Source organism: Ciconia boyciana, chromosome 1 (genome assembly GCF_034638445.1).
Source record: "Ciconia boyciana chromosome 1, ASM3463844v1, whole genome shotgun sequence".
NCBI classification, from domain to species: Eukaryota; Metazoa; Chordata; class Aves; order Ciconiiformes; family Ciconiidae; genus Ciconia; species Ciconia boyciana.
In genome coordinates this window covers 66,342,870-66,362,257 of record NC_132934.1, presented here as the reverse complement: position 1 = coordinate 66,362,257, position 19,388 = coordinate 66,342,870, and the positions used below count along the sequence as shown (strand labels likewise).

At 43.0% G+C, this 19,388-nt stretch overlaps 1 protein-coding gene across 5 annotated transcripts in view; it reads right to left on the bottom strand.

Moving 5' to 3' along the window:
- Window positions 1-19,388, bottom strand: part of FAM180A (family with sequence similarity 180 member A) — a 99,904-nt gene that overhangs the window by 25,656 nt on the left and 54,860 nt on the right. The window contains exon 1 of one of the 5 annotated variants that reach the window (XM_072849691.1): window positions 616-864. The exons of the other annotated variants lie outside the window; for them this stretch is intronic. Within the exon in view, the coding sequence (XP_072705792.1) occupies window positions 616-691 (76 nt within the window). The 5' untranslated portion in view covers window positions 692-864. Of the gene's footprint in view, window positions 1-615; window positions 865-19,388 lie in introns of those variants that run through there. 5 annotated transcript variants of the gene reach the window in all.

The following is a 19,388-nucleotide window of genomic DNA, read 5'->3' as shown; positions in this document are numbered from 1 at the left end:
CCAATAGTCCCAAACTGTTTCATATGTTACTGTCACACACTTGAATACAAAGATGTCACAACTATATATTGTCATATTGGCAGCTGAAGCCTGATAACACCGCAGGTAGCTTTCTCGATGTTGTATGTACTAGTCTGTCAGAGTAGGGTCGTAGGCATTTCTAGGCACCTTGCATAATCCAGGCATTGTTGTGTTTACTATTACTGGCTATCTGCCTGGTGGAGCAGAAGATTATGCCACCTGTGACTGCAAAGGCTTTTTCTCTAAGGTTTCATGACCTATAATTTTTGTTAATGCAGGACAAAAAGGAGAAGGACAGAGAAAGAAAAAAGTGAGAAAAGAATGTAGTTTTGGTTCTTGGGATATTTTATATATATATATTTGTATTATAATAGAATACATACATCATTTTACCTTTATGCACTTATGCATGTGTATTTTTCTATTTGTCTATATAATTATTTAGCTGACCTGTTTAATGGAGAAAAAGAATTCCAGGATTGGGAGGGACAAATTGTATATATCTGTATATATATGTATAATGGAACATAATTTCAGACCAAATCTACAAACTCAAAGTTTTCTCTTAAATAGTTTTTCATGTTTAAATCTTACCTCTGCTCCATCTGTGGGTCACAGTGGCATGAGCACTGTAATAGAACAGCAGCAGCAGCAAAGTCTTCCAAAGCATCCTTCTCTTTGAAATACGTATGTCTAGCTGTATAGTAGCTTTTTAATTTCCTACCTCCTTTCTTTTCAGGAATAAATAAATGGCTTTTCCTCTCCCCCTCCCCCTTTGAAGGAGAACCCGTCTGTTCTTCTGAGTACAGCTGAAGTCAGTGTGCAGCTCCTCTCCCAAACCGAGTCTCCTCGGGATCAGGAAACTTACTTTCACAGACAGACTTTGTTTTTATCCACATCTGGAATGACTCATGGTGCATGTGAGTTTGCTGGCAGCGGTGCGAATAAATATCATTACATTTTTGTAGTTGAGTTTCATTTGTTATATGGGCCAGTTGAAATTTATTTTTGTCCAATAAACAGCCACAAGTAACTTCATTAAAGGACACTCTTGCTCTGTAGCTACTCCTCTGTAATGCAGGGGGCTATATACTAACCCATGTCTGAGGTGAAAGCCTCCTCTGGAATGATGTACAGCTACCATTGGATGCTTAAGTCAGGGAGCGGGGCATGTGCTCTGCAAGAACATTTTGCTACTGTGCTTCATATAATCACTCATTTAATAAGAACATATAATGCCGCATTTAGACTTTAGTTCTGCAAGACAAGTCCCGGCCTTTTCCTCCATTTGGCCAGTGCAGAGAACAGGAAGGTCCAAATCCTTAACTGGCTCTCTTCAACGGTACTGTGGGGAACAGTAAGCAATCCTAAGGACAATCTACAATAGCCAGGCTGAATGTGGAGAGGTGATGCTGAACAAAAAGGCTACTAATAAATGTCTCCTTGCTGACACTGGCCCCAGGGAAGACAACAGTGGAAGCATTTATCCCGGAGCGACCCAGCATAGAGGAAGCTGCAGGTATGTACTGTCCCTGGCACAGCTTCATCAGCAGCACCAGCAGGTGCTTTGTGGGAATACAGCACTGGAATAACAGCAGGTTGCTGTGTGTTGGAACAGACCGACGAAAAACAGGAACGCAAGGAGTATTATAGCAGAATCAAGGGATAGGGGATACTCCATTTGGTGCCTAGAAGTGATGAGTTTAATTCTTTTCTTTTATAGGTGAGTGTAAGCCAGGAACGAATCCACAGGCATCCATGAGTTTACACTGGTGTAAAACTGGCACATAAGAAAGGCGACTCCAGCTCAGAAGGTATAAATAGAATTAAGGGGAAGGACCAAGAGCTGGAACGACAGAGGGCACTGTAGCTCAGAATTAATGGGCACTGGCAGGAAGGCATGGAGAAAACCTGTTCAGCTCCTGTCTGCCTCATGCCAAAGTCTGGCCTTAGCCTCAGTCCCCTCATTCTTCTCTGTCCCAGCTTCAAGTAACACCAGCTGTAAAGGAAGGAGGAGGGTCAAATAAGGTTGTCTTGCTTAAGGCGACTCCACTTCTTTTCCTACATGTACAGATTTTCCTATGCTCAGACTGCCTCAGGTTACTCCCACATGAACAGCACATGAATGTAAGACAGTATTTACATGCCAAGGAGATGACAAAAGGTGTAACTCAAGCAGAGGGTGGCTAACTAACTCTCTCGCTATATACACTTCTTGTTACCATATATATTAGGGATGGGTCTGAATGCAAGGTTAAAGCTTGGAGTGGGCTCACTCATATGTATCTGTCCAGAAATTATGGAGCTGGAGTAAACTAGTTTTATATTCCCTAGAGCAGGGGAGAGAGAAAGAGAGATGCCACAAGAGGATGATTATTCCTACCTAGCTCAGATAACTCACTTAGGACAGGACGAGTTGCTCTCTGGAGGAGGTGGATCCAGTCATCAGCATGGCTGATTCTGAGATGATGTGCATCAAGATGACTTGCATCAAGAAGGTGCAAGTTGCACCATAGTAAGGGGATAATGATCTGTCAACCGCTGAGGAAAAAACATTGTGGTACAAGTCCTACTGGAGAGAGTTCAACCAGTAGGGAGGGCTTGAGGAAGTACATTTTAATTTAGTAAACCACCTTAGTGAAAGCCCTCTAGCAAGCAAACGCAGTGGGTATAGGTGGCTTCATTAATTTAACTACATCAGCCTAGCTACTCTGGCACAATGATCAGCAGGGTCTGTGAACAAGATGTTTCAAAGTCAGGTAGATAAGGGAGAAGCAGTACTTAGGATGTGCATTGCAGGCTTGAGAAATGAAAGAAAATTACAAGAAAACTTCAAATCCTGTGGAGTAACAAAGGAACACATTTTCAGTGGTATTTGGGGAGGGGGAGTGGAAACTCTTCTGAGGTGCTGTAGCATTTCATTGTTTACATCTAAGGAAATAGCAGCCAATAAAGAGGATGAAGGAGGTCAGAATTGGAACTATTTTGCAGAAAGAGTCCTGCAGGATGGCTCTGCCTCCTGGCTGCCAGCAACAGGACACTTCCTCTGCTTGTTCATTGTCACTGATTAATAGATTCTGTCTAGAAAAGGAGAGGATAAGAATCACAGGAATTTCTTTCCCTAATCTTCTCCTCCACCTCCAGCCTCTGGAGCAAGCACCCTAGGAGCAATAGAGGAGCAGCAGCTCAGAGAGACAGAAGAGATGTGTGATAAGACTGGCATACAGGTCAAAGGGATATGAGAGTATTAAATGATTACTGATCTCTCCTTTTTCAGACCCTGGAGATGTTGCTCTGAAGCTACATAATAAGTGATATTATTATTATTATTATTATTATTATTATTATTATTATTATTTTCTTAATCTGAGTCTGGCTACAGAATCCTCTTTAGCAGCCTTTTTCTTATCTGAGCTCAAATACAAACTCTCCCCATCTGTGGTTCAAGGCCCCACTCCTCGGTGCAGTCTTCAGGCGTTCCAGCTCTGACTGCTTCTCTGAGTGTACCACAACTGTCGGGCAAATTTGACTTTAAGACTGTGACTGATGCACTCACACCTCTTTTCTTACAGGAAATGCAGCTGTAAATATAACAGGTCCATATAAAATAAAGACTGCTTTCCCTGTGGCAACTCCTCAAGAAGTGTAAATGCCCCTTTCCCCCCTTAAAACTGTAGATCTTTTTCTCTCCCATATGGATGTATACACACAGAGAGTCATATCTTCCCTATTAAAAAGCCCTCTAGATGAAGCCAGGAAATAAATCTTTCAAGCATGCTCAGGGCACTTCAACTATAAAGCTTCTATTCATCTCATGACTATATTTTATTAGATAGTTGCTCAGTTTCAGCTCAAGGCAGTTTCTGCCTATGCTGGAGGTTTGAATCACTGCAACTATAATGAATGCTGAAGCAGAGTAGAAATCCTTACTATTTATAAATATTAAACACTCCTAGATTGCTTTGGAAGTATCGAGCAGAGGAGCTTTACGGTGAAGAATTCATCCTGAAGATGTGCCTGGTAGGAGAGGGTGCCATGCTGCTGAAGCCAGGAGGCTGAGAGCTGGTCTGCTGGCTGGTCAATATTCAGGTCTTAAATCAGTGTAGTGCTAGACACTGTCACAGTCATGTTAAGGTGAATATTTATGTTTTACCAGTTCTCATAAATTTAAGTGTCAGAGCTGTGAGTCCTCCAGTGTTGGAGCTGTGAGTCCTCCAGTGCTCTGACTATCTGCGAGACCTTTCAGGCACAGGAGAGGTGTGACTAACTGCTGCCTCTGGCAGGCTGTTTGAGGCGAAAATGGACATTTATGCAACTCTCAATGATATGACTAGATACCAAGGGAGCAGCTTTTCCATTTGATTCCTCCATCCTGATGCTGTCAGTGAGTGTCTGTACACACTGCTACTCCCACACAGTCTTTTTAAGAAACCTGGAAATAGGGCAGGGAGGAAAGAAGTGGGTGAAGACCAAACAGGGAAGCTACAGCTGCCTTTTTGCAGGCCATGCACAGTGAGAACAGAGAGCTGGTCGTGGTACTCCAAAGCTGTCCTTCCTTCCCATCACAGATGCTGTCATGGTGAAAGGACAACTTCAGCAGGCTGATAGTGTAGAAACCCTGCATTTCGCAGTGGATGCTCTGGAGCAACCAGTGCTTCGGGTGAGGTGCCCTTATGTGTCCTCTTTAGTAGCTCATTGTGTGAAATAACTTACGAGCTAAAAAGAGAATAGAAGGGGAAACAAGGCAACGGGTGATCCAAGATCAGCAGCCTGTCGGTCTTTCAGGAAAAATAATCTCTTTTTCACTGGAGAATACCAGCTTATGATGTCAGTTCAGTGTTGGCTTTGATGAGCTTCTGCCAAACCCAAGGCAGGGTTGCAGTTTGCCCTGACACCTCAGTTGCTGTGAGAGTCCCTTGCAAAACTATCAAACAGACAGATATTTTTCAGATTTGCCCTGTTTCAATCAGAAACAGAGTGTGTGCAGGGAGGAAGTTCCTCTGAACCAGAAACTCTGCTCTGCAGCCAGAGCCCTGCCCTGCACCAGAAGCAGCACAGCATCTGCCTGCTAGTATGCCAGCACAGTGGAACAATATTGATGCATGACACAGACATTGGTCTCCTTCCCACCATAGAGATGGATAAATGGAGACATACACACAAAGTGACTCACTCACTGAATGAATTGACAGTAGAGCTGGGGATAGAAACCAAGAGCTGATCCCTTCCTCTGACCAAAATATAAGGCCCCGATCTGGCACTGCAGCAATTCACACAGCACCAGTGCCATCTACCAGAAAGAGAAAGTAGCTTCCACAAGAGGCCAAGAAATACCTTCATAACTAGGAGCACAAAGAGAGAAAAAAAAGAGCTGTACACAAGCTCCCAGGAGAAGAAAAGTTCTTTTGAAACTGAACTGCTGGCTTTTGAACCTCATTGTCCATAATGACTCTTGCTGGTCCCTCAGCTGAGGTTGCAGCTTCCTGCAGCAACAGTTTGGATGGCAGAATCTCACCAAGCCTCAAAGCAACAGCAGCCAGGATGAACCTTACATAGCCATACAGTGCAATGGAGTTGTAAGTTGGAAGGGACTTAGAGGCATCTTTTAGTTGTCCTGCCCCAGAGCTCCCTTGCTACCTTGATCTAGCTGCCTTACCTCACATTCACAAGAGCACTTAGCTGTTGAGCTGATACTTTACAGATCTACATTTAAATAACCAAAACTTAAATCCTGCCCATGCAGCTTTGCAGATATCTGAATTCCTTGTGTGCCTAAGCTTCCCTTGTGAGGCTCCTTAAATGCTTGTATCCCTGTATCTACCTTGAAAACATTGAGACGCTCATATCCCATTTCATATTTCAAACAAAATATTGAGACTTGTCTTAACATTTACAAAAATATATGACTGCAAATGCCCCTTCTCAAGTCCCATGTTGCACATTTCAGTTTTTTTCCACATAATCAGGAAGCAGATGGGGCACACATTTTACTCTGTGACTTGATTGTTTGAGAAGTCGCCTGCTTTATAAGGTGTCCTGGCTCAGATCCTTTCTCTGCCTGAGGAGATGTGAATACATACCACAAGAGATGACTCTAAGACCTGAATTACAGGATCTTCTGGGATGCAGCTTTTCAACTCTGTTGCTGAATCTGTTACTATCTGCGGGAGGTAATTAAATATTTGTTGTGGCAGAGAGAAGGAATGTGAGGATGACTTTCACCATGATCACAGCACTCACACATGAGATACAGATCTTACCACCTACTCATCTTTTTTATTTGGAAGCAGGATACATTCCATCGATAATTCATTATTCACCAGGCTCATATAAAAGATGAAAGTTCAAGTTGGGTCAGGAAGAAGAGGTATTTGAATCCAGGTTCTTGGTTCCTAGTTGAGTACACTAACTAATTAACTAAGAAGAGATCCCTCTCCTGTTTTAGATATAAAAAGTCAGGAGAGGATTCATGTTTACAATGAAAACCTGAGCAGAGGCAAATAACTCCCACTAGCTTTAAGCTCCAAAGAGACACAAAATTTAATATGCCCCTTTCTCCCTGGTATTTCCTCTTGAATAGCATAGATGGTCTCTGTGTTTCAGTCTGGATTATGTGAATCATTCTCAGACATCAGGCTTTCTCCCCAGGCACTGTACAGATAGCCTAGATACTGAAACCGGGGCTGTGAATACAGCTCAGAGTGAAGTTAAGCATGCTCACAGTTAAGTCCAGCAATGCTGAGCCAGGGTCTCTCCTAAATCAAGATCTCCTGAAATTGATGTGCTAGTAAGGCTGCCTTGGTCAAATGTGTGTTGCACTACATAAAAATTAAGGATGCCACTTTTTTCCCAAAATTTTCAAGACAATATGGAAGGGTTTTTTGGTTCAGTTCCTCAAGCATCAGTCACGGTGGTGCTACTCACACCAACCCACAGAGAAAGGAGCATGGAGATACAGTAGTCAGCAGAAGCTAGCATGGAAAGTCACTGATGGGAGTCTGACTTCTTTCTCTTGTTGCACCTTATAAAATACAGACTGTTAATTTTCTTTGTGACTGCTGGGGCAGTTGCTGATGTAAATCGCTAGAGGTAAAACTACCTTAGAGAATCTGTGCTGATTTATAAGAGCTTATAAGCATGTAGTCCTTGCTGGGTAATGCAGCATAACCCTTTTGGAAAATTAAACTTTTCAAAGATTCCATCAGTTCTGCTTTTTTGCAACCTGTTGGCTGCCAATGTAAGCTCCAGTGGCACGAAGCCAATGCAAACACCAAGGCCATGACTTGCAGTTAAGCAACAGAAAATGCTGTTAGCAGTGCTACTGTAGGACGAGGTCTGAAATGAAGCAGACAAGAATTTTCTGTCACAAATCACTGCTAATATCATAAAGGAAGGTCAGCTATGCAGAGAATTTCCTGCCTTTCAGCCTAGAAAGTCAATAATGACAGCAGTGAACATTCACAGGGGCAATTTTATGATTAAATCCTCAGAATAGCAGAAAAACCAGTCTCTTTGGTAAATATAGCCATGAAATGTTAAATCCAAAACAAAACGAAAACAGAGCTTGACAATGCAAAACCAAGAATAACTGATGCCATCTCCAGAGCAGAGAGAAACACCGAATGATAAACATAAGCTCACTACCACAAGTCATTACCAAGAACAGCCAGACCAGACCTTTCTACAGATTTTATGTTTTAGAGTATAACCCTAGATTCATTAGTTTGTTGAAATTGTGGATGGAAATTGTCCTAGGGTAAAGAGAGAGGCACAGGCTTTGGCTAATAATTATAAAACTAAGAGATTAGAGACACAGTAAAGATGGATTATGTGGTGATAGTATTAGAGGTGGGGTGTAATGCAGTGGCATTATGTAAAGGGTCAAACGGGAGTGGGATGAGGCTGGATCATACAAAGAGGATGACAGAAGAGGGGTGGGATTAAGAATGAGCGCCAGATGCAGATGAGGTTATGGCATCAGCGTACAGGCACAGGAACTGAACAGAGCTGGGCTCTTTTTTAAAAGGCCTGAGATAAAACTTGAGTCAATGGGAAGTGCAACATGAAAGTTAGATATCAGTTGTTCCTGCCCTGAAAACTTCTTCCGCCTACTGCTTCTGCCAGTTATCACAACTGACATTCCCACTTGTTTACTCCAGTGTAGCACTGGTGGGGCTCTTCAGGGGAGCGTGGGTGATTTAAAACAGGAGTGAGATGAGAGGACAACTCAACCCATTCCCTCCAGACAGAAGCAGAAGAGTGGTCCAGCTCTTCCTTTCTCCTTGAGCAGCCATGGGGGCGAAGCAATGAGAGATGTAACAGGTGACCTGCAGAGAAAAGTCTGAACCTTAACATACCCTAGTCTGTAGACTGAACATTCCCCTCTGCAAAATAAGCATTGCCCACCCCATCGAGTTTTTTACATTCAGAAATCACAAAGCAATTGCATTTCTGCTGCAAAATGAAATTGTGCTAGTTTCTAGTTGCCTAAAGAAGCCCCTTAAACCCGTTTGCAGGTAGGGAGGATGCAGGGAGTCAAAACGTCTTCAAAAAATGGGAGGCATGACATGTGCCTGACACCTCAGATCCACTGAGAATGTACAGATCTTCACAGATGCAAGAGTTACTTTTCCATGCTACCAGCATGCTCGGCTGTCAGACCTCCAGAGAAGCAATTAATCATTTTCTGAAGCAGCAAAGTTTTCAAACATGAGAACAACTTTGTGGTGAAGGTCTTCAAGAGGAATTCAGGGACCCTTTCATTTCTTTCTCTGTGTGATGCAGGCTTCAGGCAAAAGGCAAACTTTTCTCTGCCTTGGTTCCCTGTGTGCAGAAAAGGGAAGACAATGCTGCCCTTGTTCCTCATCTGTTTATCTCTTTAGACTGTAAAATCTTTTGGTCAGAGACTGTCTGTGCCATACCAATCACACACGAGCCTTCACCTCTGCTGAGGTGCTGGGGTGCTTTAGGTGTCCAATCAATCCACCATACTGTGCTTCTGTAGTGAACCACAAAGACGAAGGAAGAGAGAAAGGAATTTTCACTTTATTTTGTTCAAACAGGTCACATCCTGATTCATTCGTGAATGACCTAACCAACAGAGATATTTAGCACACAGATTTGTTTAGCAGCCTTAGGAGATGAAAATATGACCAGCTCCTCCAAGTTAAAAATCAAGACACCTGTTTCAGTGGTGGGAGCATGTGTACACAAGAGAGGCAGCAGATACCAGCTCCTCACTTCTCCAGGCCTTTCCTCAGCTCCCTTTTGTGAAACAGCAACTTGATCATAATGATAAGAGCTGAGACACACAGTTTTACTGACAGCACAGAAAATAACACAGAGGTTGGAGAGGAAAAGGAGGTCAGAACCAATTAAATCTCCTAGGCTGCCCAGACGAAAGTAGAAATCAATACCCTGAACATGTGAAGTGTTGGATGATTGTTCAAGACACACTTTTCCCACTTGTGAACCAGGATTTTTCTTGCTAAACAGCTGTAAAGTGAATAGCATCTTAGAGCCCTAGACTGTATCTTAGGCTTCAGAAGGAGAGACAGCTCACTGATTTAACAACTCATCCTCATAGCTAAAATCTGTCCAGGATGGCAGATTCATTCAAGGATAAAAGAGCCAAGATGAGTGTAAACCACAGGTAATGCCCTGGGTTCAAAAGAGCTCTCACAGCTGCTTTAAACCATTGCAGCTTTCAAGAGACTTTCTTCCCAGCTGTGATCCCTCTCTCTCTGCTCGGGCTTGCAGGGTGTCCTCTTGCCTTGTGTGAACATATGTGGCAGAGCAGAGGTAGAAGCAAACTTCCCACCCATCCTGCTGGACTCGAGGAGCTGCCTGTTGCTGGGGTATGTCCTCTTCCCCAGCAGGCTGCAGCTGCCCAGTACCACATTGCTTAACAACCTAAAACATACAGTGTGGTGATGACACTGGCCCAGGGCCTTTATAAAACTGTTTTCAGTAGTGCCAGTTTCCTAAAAAAAAACAAAAGAAAACCAAACAAACAGATTGTGTGAGTGAATAATAGGTGCACAACAGAGTTCCTTCTCCTGCAGAAAAATAATGGATGCATACAGCAGGCTATTCCCTTGCTGGAGAGGTCCACAACCTCTCAAGTTAATGTATATTCCAGATAATGGGAATTGTAATCATTGGCACCAGGCCCACGTTTAGCTCAGTACCAGCCCTAGCACAAGGGAGGCATTCAGAAGCAGCTCGCATCCAAGGGCAGGAGAAACGAGCTGCCAATTGTGCCAGATGTTGCCTCGGGGGAAAATCTAGCTTGTGGTGCTGCTGCCTGCTACATTTCTCTGATCCCTTCCAGAACAGGCTGCCTCTCTTGTGCCTAGCACCCACAAACCACCAAAATTAGTAGTGTAGTGTTCTTATTATCTGCCAAGATTTCTTGATTGTGTACGGCACAGTGCACGGGTGACAACACAACTAAATTACCTTTCTCATTGCTGAGAAGGGTGTGGGCTGGTTTCTTTCTTGAAGTGCTCTCACTTTCTTCCTTCCTCAGCTTGGCACAAAAGCCTGAAAGCAAATGTAATGGAAAAAACAGCAAATTCTCACCTCCTTTTTTTTCCTTGAAGAACTATACATATAAGCGTATATGCATGTGTGTGTGTATGCATATGGAGGGAGAAAGCGTACTGCTGAGAGCAGCTCCCTCAGCGAGAGGGAAGGGTGTCTGTCATACCTGCGAAACATGGTAGTACGGAATCGCTTGCACTGCAGCGACCTTGCCTCTCTGATGTTTGCACTTGTCATTTGTCAGAAGCTGTATCAGCAGCTCCTTGCATCCTGGGCTGTGCTATCAAGTGCCAAGAGACCAAGAGAACAGACTAATTAGCTCCAGACTTGCACCAAACCTCCAGTGAACTAACGGTCCTGGCCACACTGAGAGAGACCTACCTCATATGTGTAAGCTGAACAATTCCCTATTGCTAAGTTGCTTTAGTTCAGTGGAGCTTGAACCATTACTGTTGTTCCCAACTGCTTCTGTAGTACACAATAGCAAAACCTGTAATGGAAGCCCCACTGACCTCATTTCTTGTATGTCACCTATGGCTAAAACAAGAGAAGTGTTTACGCATAATGATAGCCATACTGCAGAAGAGAGGGAGAAAGTACTGTCTCCCTTTTCTAAACAGTAAAATCAATGAGATTCAGGTAATCTAGAGGTGGTAGGGAACTGTATGATATGTTTGTTTCTTCTTGGAAAACATCAGTTAAATGTATGGGAAAATGTGTGTACCAGTTCTAGGAGGAAACATTTCTAAACCCCGGAGGGAACTGTTGGTCAAACTTGAGAGAGCACCCAGTGGATTAATGAAATCTTACAGTGCATTGCTACAAGGTGTGGAAAACTTGGATTCAAGTCCTTGTAACTCCCACATCTGAGACAAGAGCCTTACCTGTCTATCGACTATATGAAGGGAGAGTCCTTCCGGTCCTCCGTTGTAAGCACTCCATTTCCTTCAAACAAAGCAATATTAACCGAGGCAAGGATCCCAGCTTGGCTCCTCCACATCCATGAGAATCCTATAACCCTAGTTAACACTTTCCTCACTCTTCTTCTTAACGAATAATTACTTACACAAAGTGAAACCACTTTAACAAAAGAAGAAGAGCGAAGTTGAATCTCTCTCTCTTTCTCTGAAAGGTCTCTGGATTTGTCTTAACACAGACAGAACATTTTTGACAATGGAAAAACTTTTGCAGGGCAGGAAGCCTGGTTTCCACTCAGCATTAATTGTGCCCCTGTAACAGGAGATATGATAAGCAGAACTAGGCTTAATAAACCTCATTAAGTGAGGTTTGGGTACTAAAATCCAAACCAAGAATGGCTTGGATTTAGTACTTCTTTTAGTTGAGCTCACAAAGCTCAAAAGGATTATGCAAACAGTTGAAGAAATGCTTCCAGTTTGGCTTCTCTTGGAGCCAAATCATTATGTCAGGCTCCACAGAAAGCAGTGGTAGGTTTTTATCTACAGATACAGGTTTTATGAATATCCTCTTTGGAGAAACATGCAAATGCCTAACACAAAACAAGATGCCTATCTGTCCATCTCTCTCTCTCATACATCTGTGTTCACACAGCTGTGACATCCTGTCTTAAACCAGGCTTCAGATATGAGGTTTCATCAAGCAGAATTTATGTCTCTAATAATGTGGATCTGCCTGGAAGAGCTCAGCATCAAGAGGGTGCATCGGTATCATTGTCCAGAGTTTGGGAAAGACTAATGCATCTGGCCTACAGGCTGCAGAGCCTAGGTGCCATCAATGGAGTCAGAGAAAGGTATGATGGGAGCTGGGCAAAACCACACCAGACCCATCCCACTGTTTGTACTAGGTCCCCACTTGTAGGAGCCCACAGTAGGACAGCTATGCAACCCTACTGGCATGGTGGGATTAACTGATACAGCAGAGGCTAGAAAGCTCTTACAGTGCTCTCATGCAGAAATAAGGTGGTCAGGAGAGCATGCAGAGGTGTAATGGGAGAGAAGGAATAACCCCACTGGTGCAGTGCTGCAGGGCAGACAGTAAAAGGGAGAAGAGCACACAGGAGGAGAAATGTGGAAGAGGTAACATCCTGACAAATGCACGTGCAGTTGTAGCATGGAAGCAAAGGTTTGAGACAAACTGCAGAGCATGGCTAGATATGAGAAAAAAAACACAGAAAATCCATCTTAGGACAATGTTCTGAGGATTTAGTCACAACATGACTCAGGAGCTTTATGCCTCAGGATACTGGGCATTCCCAGCCTGATGTTTCCACTGATTATTACCAGGAGCTGATTTACTAAAAGGGGCTTATTGGGCCATGAACAGCCCCATCCCTCCTAGACACCAGGGGAAGCCTGTGCTCCATGTTGGGGGATGAGGACAGGCTCCCCTGCTCCAGCCAGCATGGCTTCATTCACTCCTGTAGCCTCATTACAACTGTGGGCCCCTAACTGGTCTGTTTTCCTGGCCATTTCGCTGGTCAGGCTGGTGCAGCTGGGAACTGCTTGGCCTCACTGGCCTGGAGCTGGTTTCTCTCCAGGACAGATCTCATGCTTTGTGCTAACAAAGGGGTGCAGGGCTGGCTGAGTATGGAAAGCATGTGCAGCAAATTTTATCTGAAAACAGGTAGGCTCAACTCCAGTGATAACAACAGTGTTGTGCATAATGTGTGCTAGCAGGTTGTTTAGGAACCAAACAGCACTTGAAAAAACAGTAGGAAAAAATGTCCAGACACAGTCCTCTTGAGACCACTTCTATGGCCCAGTAATCTCTGAATATAGAGTCTGTATCACTATTAAGGTCATTATTAGGTAACCTCCTTTTATGACCTGTATAACTTCTTGATCATTAAACTAAAACAACAGTACCAGATGAGTGGAGTGTTCCAAAATGTTGTACATTTCCCTTCTAAAAGGTCCCTCTGTCTCCTCACATAAAGCTGGCCATTGCCAGCATAACTGAGGGAAAAGCAAAATGTGACCCTGTACCTTTAAGAGTTGGATCTAAAGGTTATGCCATATTTTAGTCAAAATGGGAGAATAAGGGAAGGAGACAGATTATGCTGAAGCAGATGCTGGTAAGCATCAAAAAGAGATTAAATGTAAACGTTAGCAAACTGGGGAAGCAGAAAAAAAAAGGAATTTAACATAATCCTTTTTGAAATTGTAAAATAAAGATGGTTGATCCCTTCTCTTCTCCCTCTCTCTCTTTCAGCCACTATCTTCCTTTTTTATTTTTATTTTGACAGTAAGCCTAATGGAAAACACCAACAGCTGAGCTAAGTTTCTGAAACATTGGACAGCAAAGGGAAAAGATGAAGGCAGCTTTGCAGATTTTGCAGGTTACTGCCTCTGTGACAATAACCTCTTTTATTGCCTCCACCCCCTCCTTCTGGGGATGTGCATGTCCTGCTGTCTTTAGCTGGAAAGCAGAAAGAAACTCAGCAGATAAATGGGTTCAAGCATGTGTCCCAGGGAGATAATAGCTCTGACGTTATTCTCATTTTCTCCCTGTAAACTAGGGCTTGGTCCTGAAACACCCTCTCAGGCGAGGGGCCTGTACAAATTTCAGGAGTCCCATTTTAATTACAGAATAATATTTGCAACAGAACTGTTAGGTCTTTATGGATAGCTGAATGGGGAGGAACTTTATGTTTGGTGTTTGACTGCTGGAAAGGAGATAGGACATTCAGATGCTGAAGCAGAGACTGCTTCCCCCAGTGTGTTGACCCACTAGCAGCCACAAAGCAGGGAGGATTTACATTCTCTCCAGCAGCTACGGTTGCTCTGCCTGTTGTTCTTACCTCTCTATACCTCCTTGTCCCATGCTCTCCTCTTATAGTGACCCAGTGTCTTGCTTCCTCCTGGTATCAGCCCCTGGGGCAGGGGGAATGGCAGGAGCACAGGAGAGTTGGGAGCCAAGCGCTGTATGCCAAGTTTGTGGCTTAGAGTAGTTTACCTGTGGTTGTTTACTCTGCCTCCCTCTTCGTCCAAATGCTCTCATTAGTTTACTTCTAATTATAATATCCACACGTGCCTACTCTCTGTGGTTCCCTGTGACTTCCTAAATAGTCTGCTGAGGCATTACTGAATTCCAGGAGAGGCAGAGAAGACATACGTGCCAATGCCTTCCTGATGCTGTCTCTCTCTCCCACGTGCACACACATCACCACAGAGGAAGCAGCTGACCCCATTGGCAGAAAAAGGTAACCAAAATGTCCAAGACCCCACCCAAGGCTATTGAAATAAATAAGAAGGCGTCCAACAAGCTCTTTGTCAGGCTCATAATAAGCACATACTTTTAAAATTAGTTTTCACCATTATGACAGGGAAAGGAAAAATGTGTTTTATTTAGCTTGTGGCTGTGTCTTAGCCTGAATCTTCTCTGCACAGTTAAAGCAGGCTCCTATATGGAGCAGCCTCTGACCTGGATTAGCAGATTTCTACTCCTGGTGGTCATATCCTGGGATCTGCTTGGGCTTGGGCCGTTGTCCCTTCTCCTTGCTCTGAGGGAACAGACCAACCTATATGAGGGCAGAAGGACATCTGCAGCCCCTCAAGCCTTTTCCCAACAGTTCACTTTCCACTCCTGTCCCCACAAAGGACAGAACAATTTTCCTGCAATCAGCTGGGAAAGCACTCTAGACCACCACCCTATAAAAGACATGGAGTTAGGACCATGGATGCTGCTGAGGGGTGCTGACACCTGTAGTAGGCTAAAACAGAACTGCAAACCCAGGAGTCAAAACAAACCCATCAGCGTTTGCTGTGACCTGGTACACCATGGCCCATCTCAGCTGGTGCAACAGGGGTATACAATGGTGGAAGGAGCGGGTATACAATGGTGGAAGGAGCAATATAACCCCTCAGTGGCAGAAAGAGTCCGTACTGGAGAAACAGGAGCTTTCTGAAGAAGCTAGCTGTGCACAGGTGCTCTGCAGCCACAGTAACACCTGGAAAGGGAACACAAGGCATGTGTTCCTGCTATCTCCACGGGAGGTCATCTGGGAGACCACAGGAAGAAGTTCCACTGTGGTTTGGAGGTCCCCTTTTTAAAATGAGGAAAGTTGTATTTAGGCAAGGGAAAAAAGCACACTCCTTCCTCCTACACATAAATTAAATTTTCAGGTTCTCAAACTTGGCATGAAAGCTATGAATCCTATTTAAATGAACTGTTTGTTCTTAACAAGGGAGCATTACATAGATTTTTTTTTTTTTAATTAGCAGTTTGTGGTGAGAAAATGACACCACTGATGTTTGGCATCTGTGCTAGCTAGGAAGGTATGTTGCTGTTTGACATGAATTGCATTTGGTTTAAATTGTCTTCAGAAAATTAATGTCATATTCATTAGAGCCTTATAACCATTAGCCTGGGCCTGGAGCTATTTTTGTATTTAAAATGCTTTGTCCCACTGTTGCAGGCAAAGAATTCTTGTTTTCTGAAAGAAAAATTTCAATGTATAACTAACTGCAAGACTAAAATTCTGCCTACAGGGTAAAGGCCCTTCTAACAGTATCTGTAAATATGTGAGGGCTACATATAATTAGAAGAAAGAAAATATTTGCTGAGCACAGATCAATATTTGGAGAAGCACTGGAAAAGGTTAAGAAATAAGAAATTAATGTACACTGTGAAAACTTTGTAAGAGCAAATCTCAAATTGTGTGGTAGAAAGAAAATAGCGTAACTCAAGTGAGCAAGCACTGCACTGGGAATATATTTCCCGAATGCCTCACTGGGACGGATGGCTGCTACCGAAAAAGGGTGAAATGCTGGTGTTGCTACCTGAGTACCACCTTCAGTAGCTGCTTCTAAGATTTCAGGTCTGACCTTGGTCAGTGGAGAGCTGAATCTTGTGACACTAGAGGAGGCAGAAACCTCACACAGGAACCCACGGCCTTTGCAATCTCTTCCTCTCCCTCACAGGGCTTGTGCTGCCTGCGTCCAAGGAACCATAGGAGGCATGGGACTGGACCTTGCCCACAGGTGGGCAGACCTCCCAGCTGGCCCTGCGGGCTGCCCGGTGGCCGTGGGGCTGTAGCTGCTCCTGTCTCCACCAACCCAGCACAGGGCTGAGGGCCATGAAGCACAGCACAGCTGGGTCTGGTCAATGAAGTCTCTGCTCTGCCAGAAAGAGATCTGCTTTCCAATTACCCCAAAATGGAGAAAAACGTCATGAACATTTTTTCCTTTTTTTCTGAAATTTTCAAAGCCTGATGAAATCAAAGAAAGAGGTTGGACTTCAAACTCAAGCACAGATAGAGCTGACGTTCACATTTTATTTGAATGCTGCATTTCCCATCTTCTGATAGTGCCAGACTTTAGGACTTCCTTAAAGTTTGTTTCAGTTTTTGTACCAAGCTTTTTTCTAGCTTTTTCTTGAAATAGGAGGGACAAATTGTGTTTCTCCTATTTCAAAGTTTAAGTAAGCTTTAAGACATCAGTTCAAAGCCATGGGGGAAAAACAAGAAAATAAGAAAAGCTATTTGAATTATTATTTTGGATGCCGCTGTAAACATGCTTTCTGAAAACACAAAAAACCTTTTTAAAAAGTATTTCTAAAAAATACCATAATTAAAATGTGAAATGACTTAATCTGAAATACTTTCTCTGTCATGAAACATGATCTATATTCTGGGCATTTGGACCACAAAAAATCTGTTCTGCTAAATTTGCAGATTCGTGTGATTTCTTTTATAAACACTTAAAGGAGACAAGAAATTACCCTACATTCCTTGTGGTTGGATGAAAACAGAAAAAAAATTGTGGATTTGGCTACAGATGAGATTTGTTAAGACTTTTGAAGCTTTAGTGTGTTCTGAAATAAAAGGAAATAATAAACATCATCTAAAAAATAACTAAAAAGCAAGTCATTACGAAGAAAACTGAACTTTAAATAATACTCAAGTGTTTCCATTCTTAATTGACTAGTATTGCATTTCCAGCTGACTCATGGTGCTTTGCAGTTGGATCAAACATACCTGTTGCTGCAAATATTCTAGGATGCCCTCCACACTGCTGTGCAACCAAGTATTGGGTGTTCTAGATACAGCCTGCTGTATGGAATGCCAGCGTGCAAGCGCTGCCGACACAGCCACACAACATTACTGCTGTGTTCCCCACTGCTCCCTGTACCTCTCCACAGATGCTGACAAACTACTGAGTGGCAGGAGAAGACATCTTTGGATGGGGACCAGAAGTAAAAGTGCTACAATAGCCATCTCCGTGCTTGGAATTTAATCATTCTATCAAAACATCAAAAGGAACGGTGACAGTCATAAAAACTGAGTTATAGCAAAGCAGTCACAAATTTGGATCCAATCATTTCCATGTTTGCTCCATTGAGCGAAGATGTTGTTGACTTACACCCTTGGGAAGCTGTCCTGTCTTGGTAAAATTATGCAAATTTATGGTGAATTTGTCAAGTCTCTTCTAAATTTGTTCCAAAATTCATTGTCCTCATTGTTACAGCCTCCCTATACATCCTCCAGGTAACCAGAAGTTCTTGCCAAAATGAAGCAGTGCTAAAGATAACAGGAACATATCATCTACCAGAATATCTCTGGCCATATCTAACCTCATACACGCCAAACAGGTGTCACCATGAAAGAGCTTTCAACCTTTCTGAAAATGAGGAAAATCACTGCTTAAATGGAAGTTACATAGCCCTGTGGGTGTTAACTTGAAATGAAAGGCTAAGGAGAGCACCAAGACGCAGAGCACAGTCATATGAGCAAATGGGCACAAGTAAGGTACCCTTCACAGTACTACAGTGAAAGGATGAACTCAATACCACAAACCCTGCTGAGTTCACAGGAATTCATACTCTGTGCCTTTGGCTCTGCCACTGCATGTGAATAATATCTCACACCAGCTTTGTACTGTTTTTATGGCTATGCAAAACAAACCAGGCCTTAACCACAACTACTGTTCTTTCAGATGGTGCAGCTGAGATTAATTCACCTCATAAAACTGTGTCTCATTATCAAGACTTCAGTGCTTTAATCTGAAGCCACCCAGGAAAGAATAAAATGATAAGCAATCACGTACTTTTTTTAAAAGAGCATTCTCACTTTTGCCCATTATCTTTAGCCCAAGATTGCTAAGGTCCTAGAAAATGGATGTCTAAATGAAGGCTCCCAGGACTGTTCCAGGAAGCAACTGTTAAGGGGTTTGTCTTAATCACAAGCTCCTGTAGGTGAGTAAAAGGCTGAATTCATGTTGGTTTATTGGATAATTTAGCTGTCAAGTGTTTTAATGTTTGCTTTGATTGCTGACCCAACTACAGGCAAGTTAAGCTTAGAAATGGTTCAATACAGAAATGGGAGCAAGCATTGCACTTGGTGCTTTTCTCCCTTCCACATACACTGTTTAATTTATAAATGCCTTATGTTTAATCTCTCAAGTTGATTAACTGCTCTTGTAATTGGGTAGCATACACACAAAAAGCCTGCATTTTCTTTTTACTTATTGCATTGTAATTACTAACACCATTTAAGAAGAGACATAATTTACCATGCATTTCTGGTATACTAGGACTTTTGTGGTAATTTAGTTTGTGTTTTGCAATAAGTAAAAAGTAAAAAGTTTAACTGAAAGCCAAAAAATTTGCTAAGTAAACTTAGTAGCAATCTATCCTCAGTGAAGAAGGTGTACATTTAACACAGATTAACTGTACTGAGGTTACCTATCAAGTTGGGGGAATAGTTGTTTTGTGGTGATGAAGGCTCTGGACTAGGACCATAGACATGACTTCAAACATGTTGCCCTGCCTTTAATACATCATTATGCTGGGACTCTTCAGCAGGACAGGATTAATACAGCCACAGGATAGAGCTACGACCACTA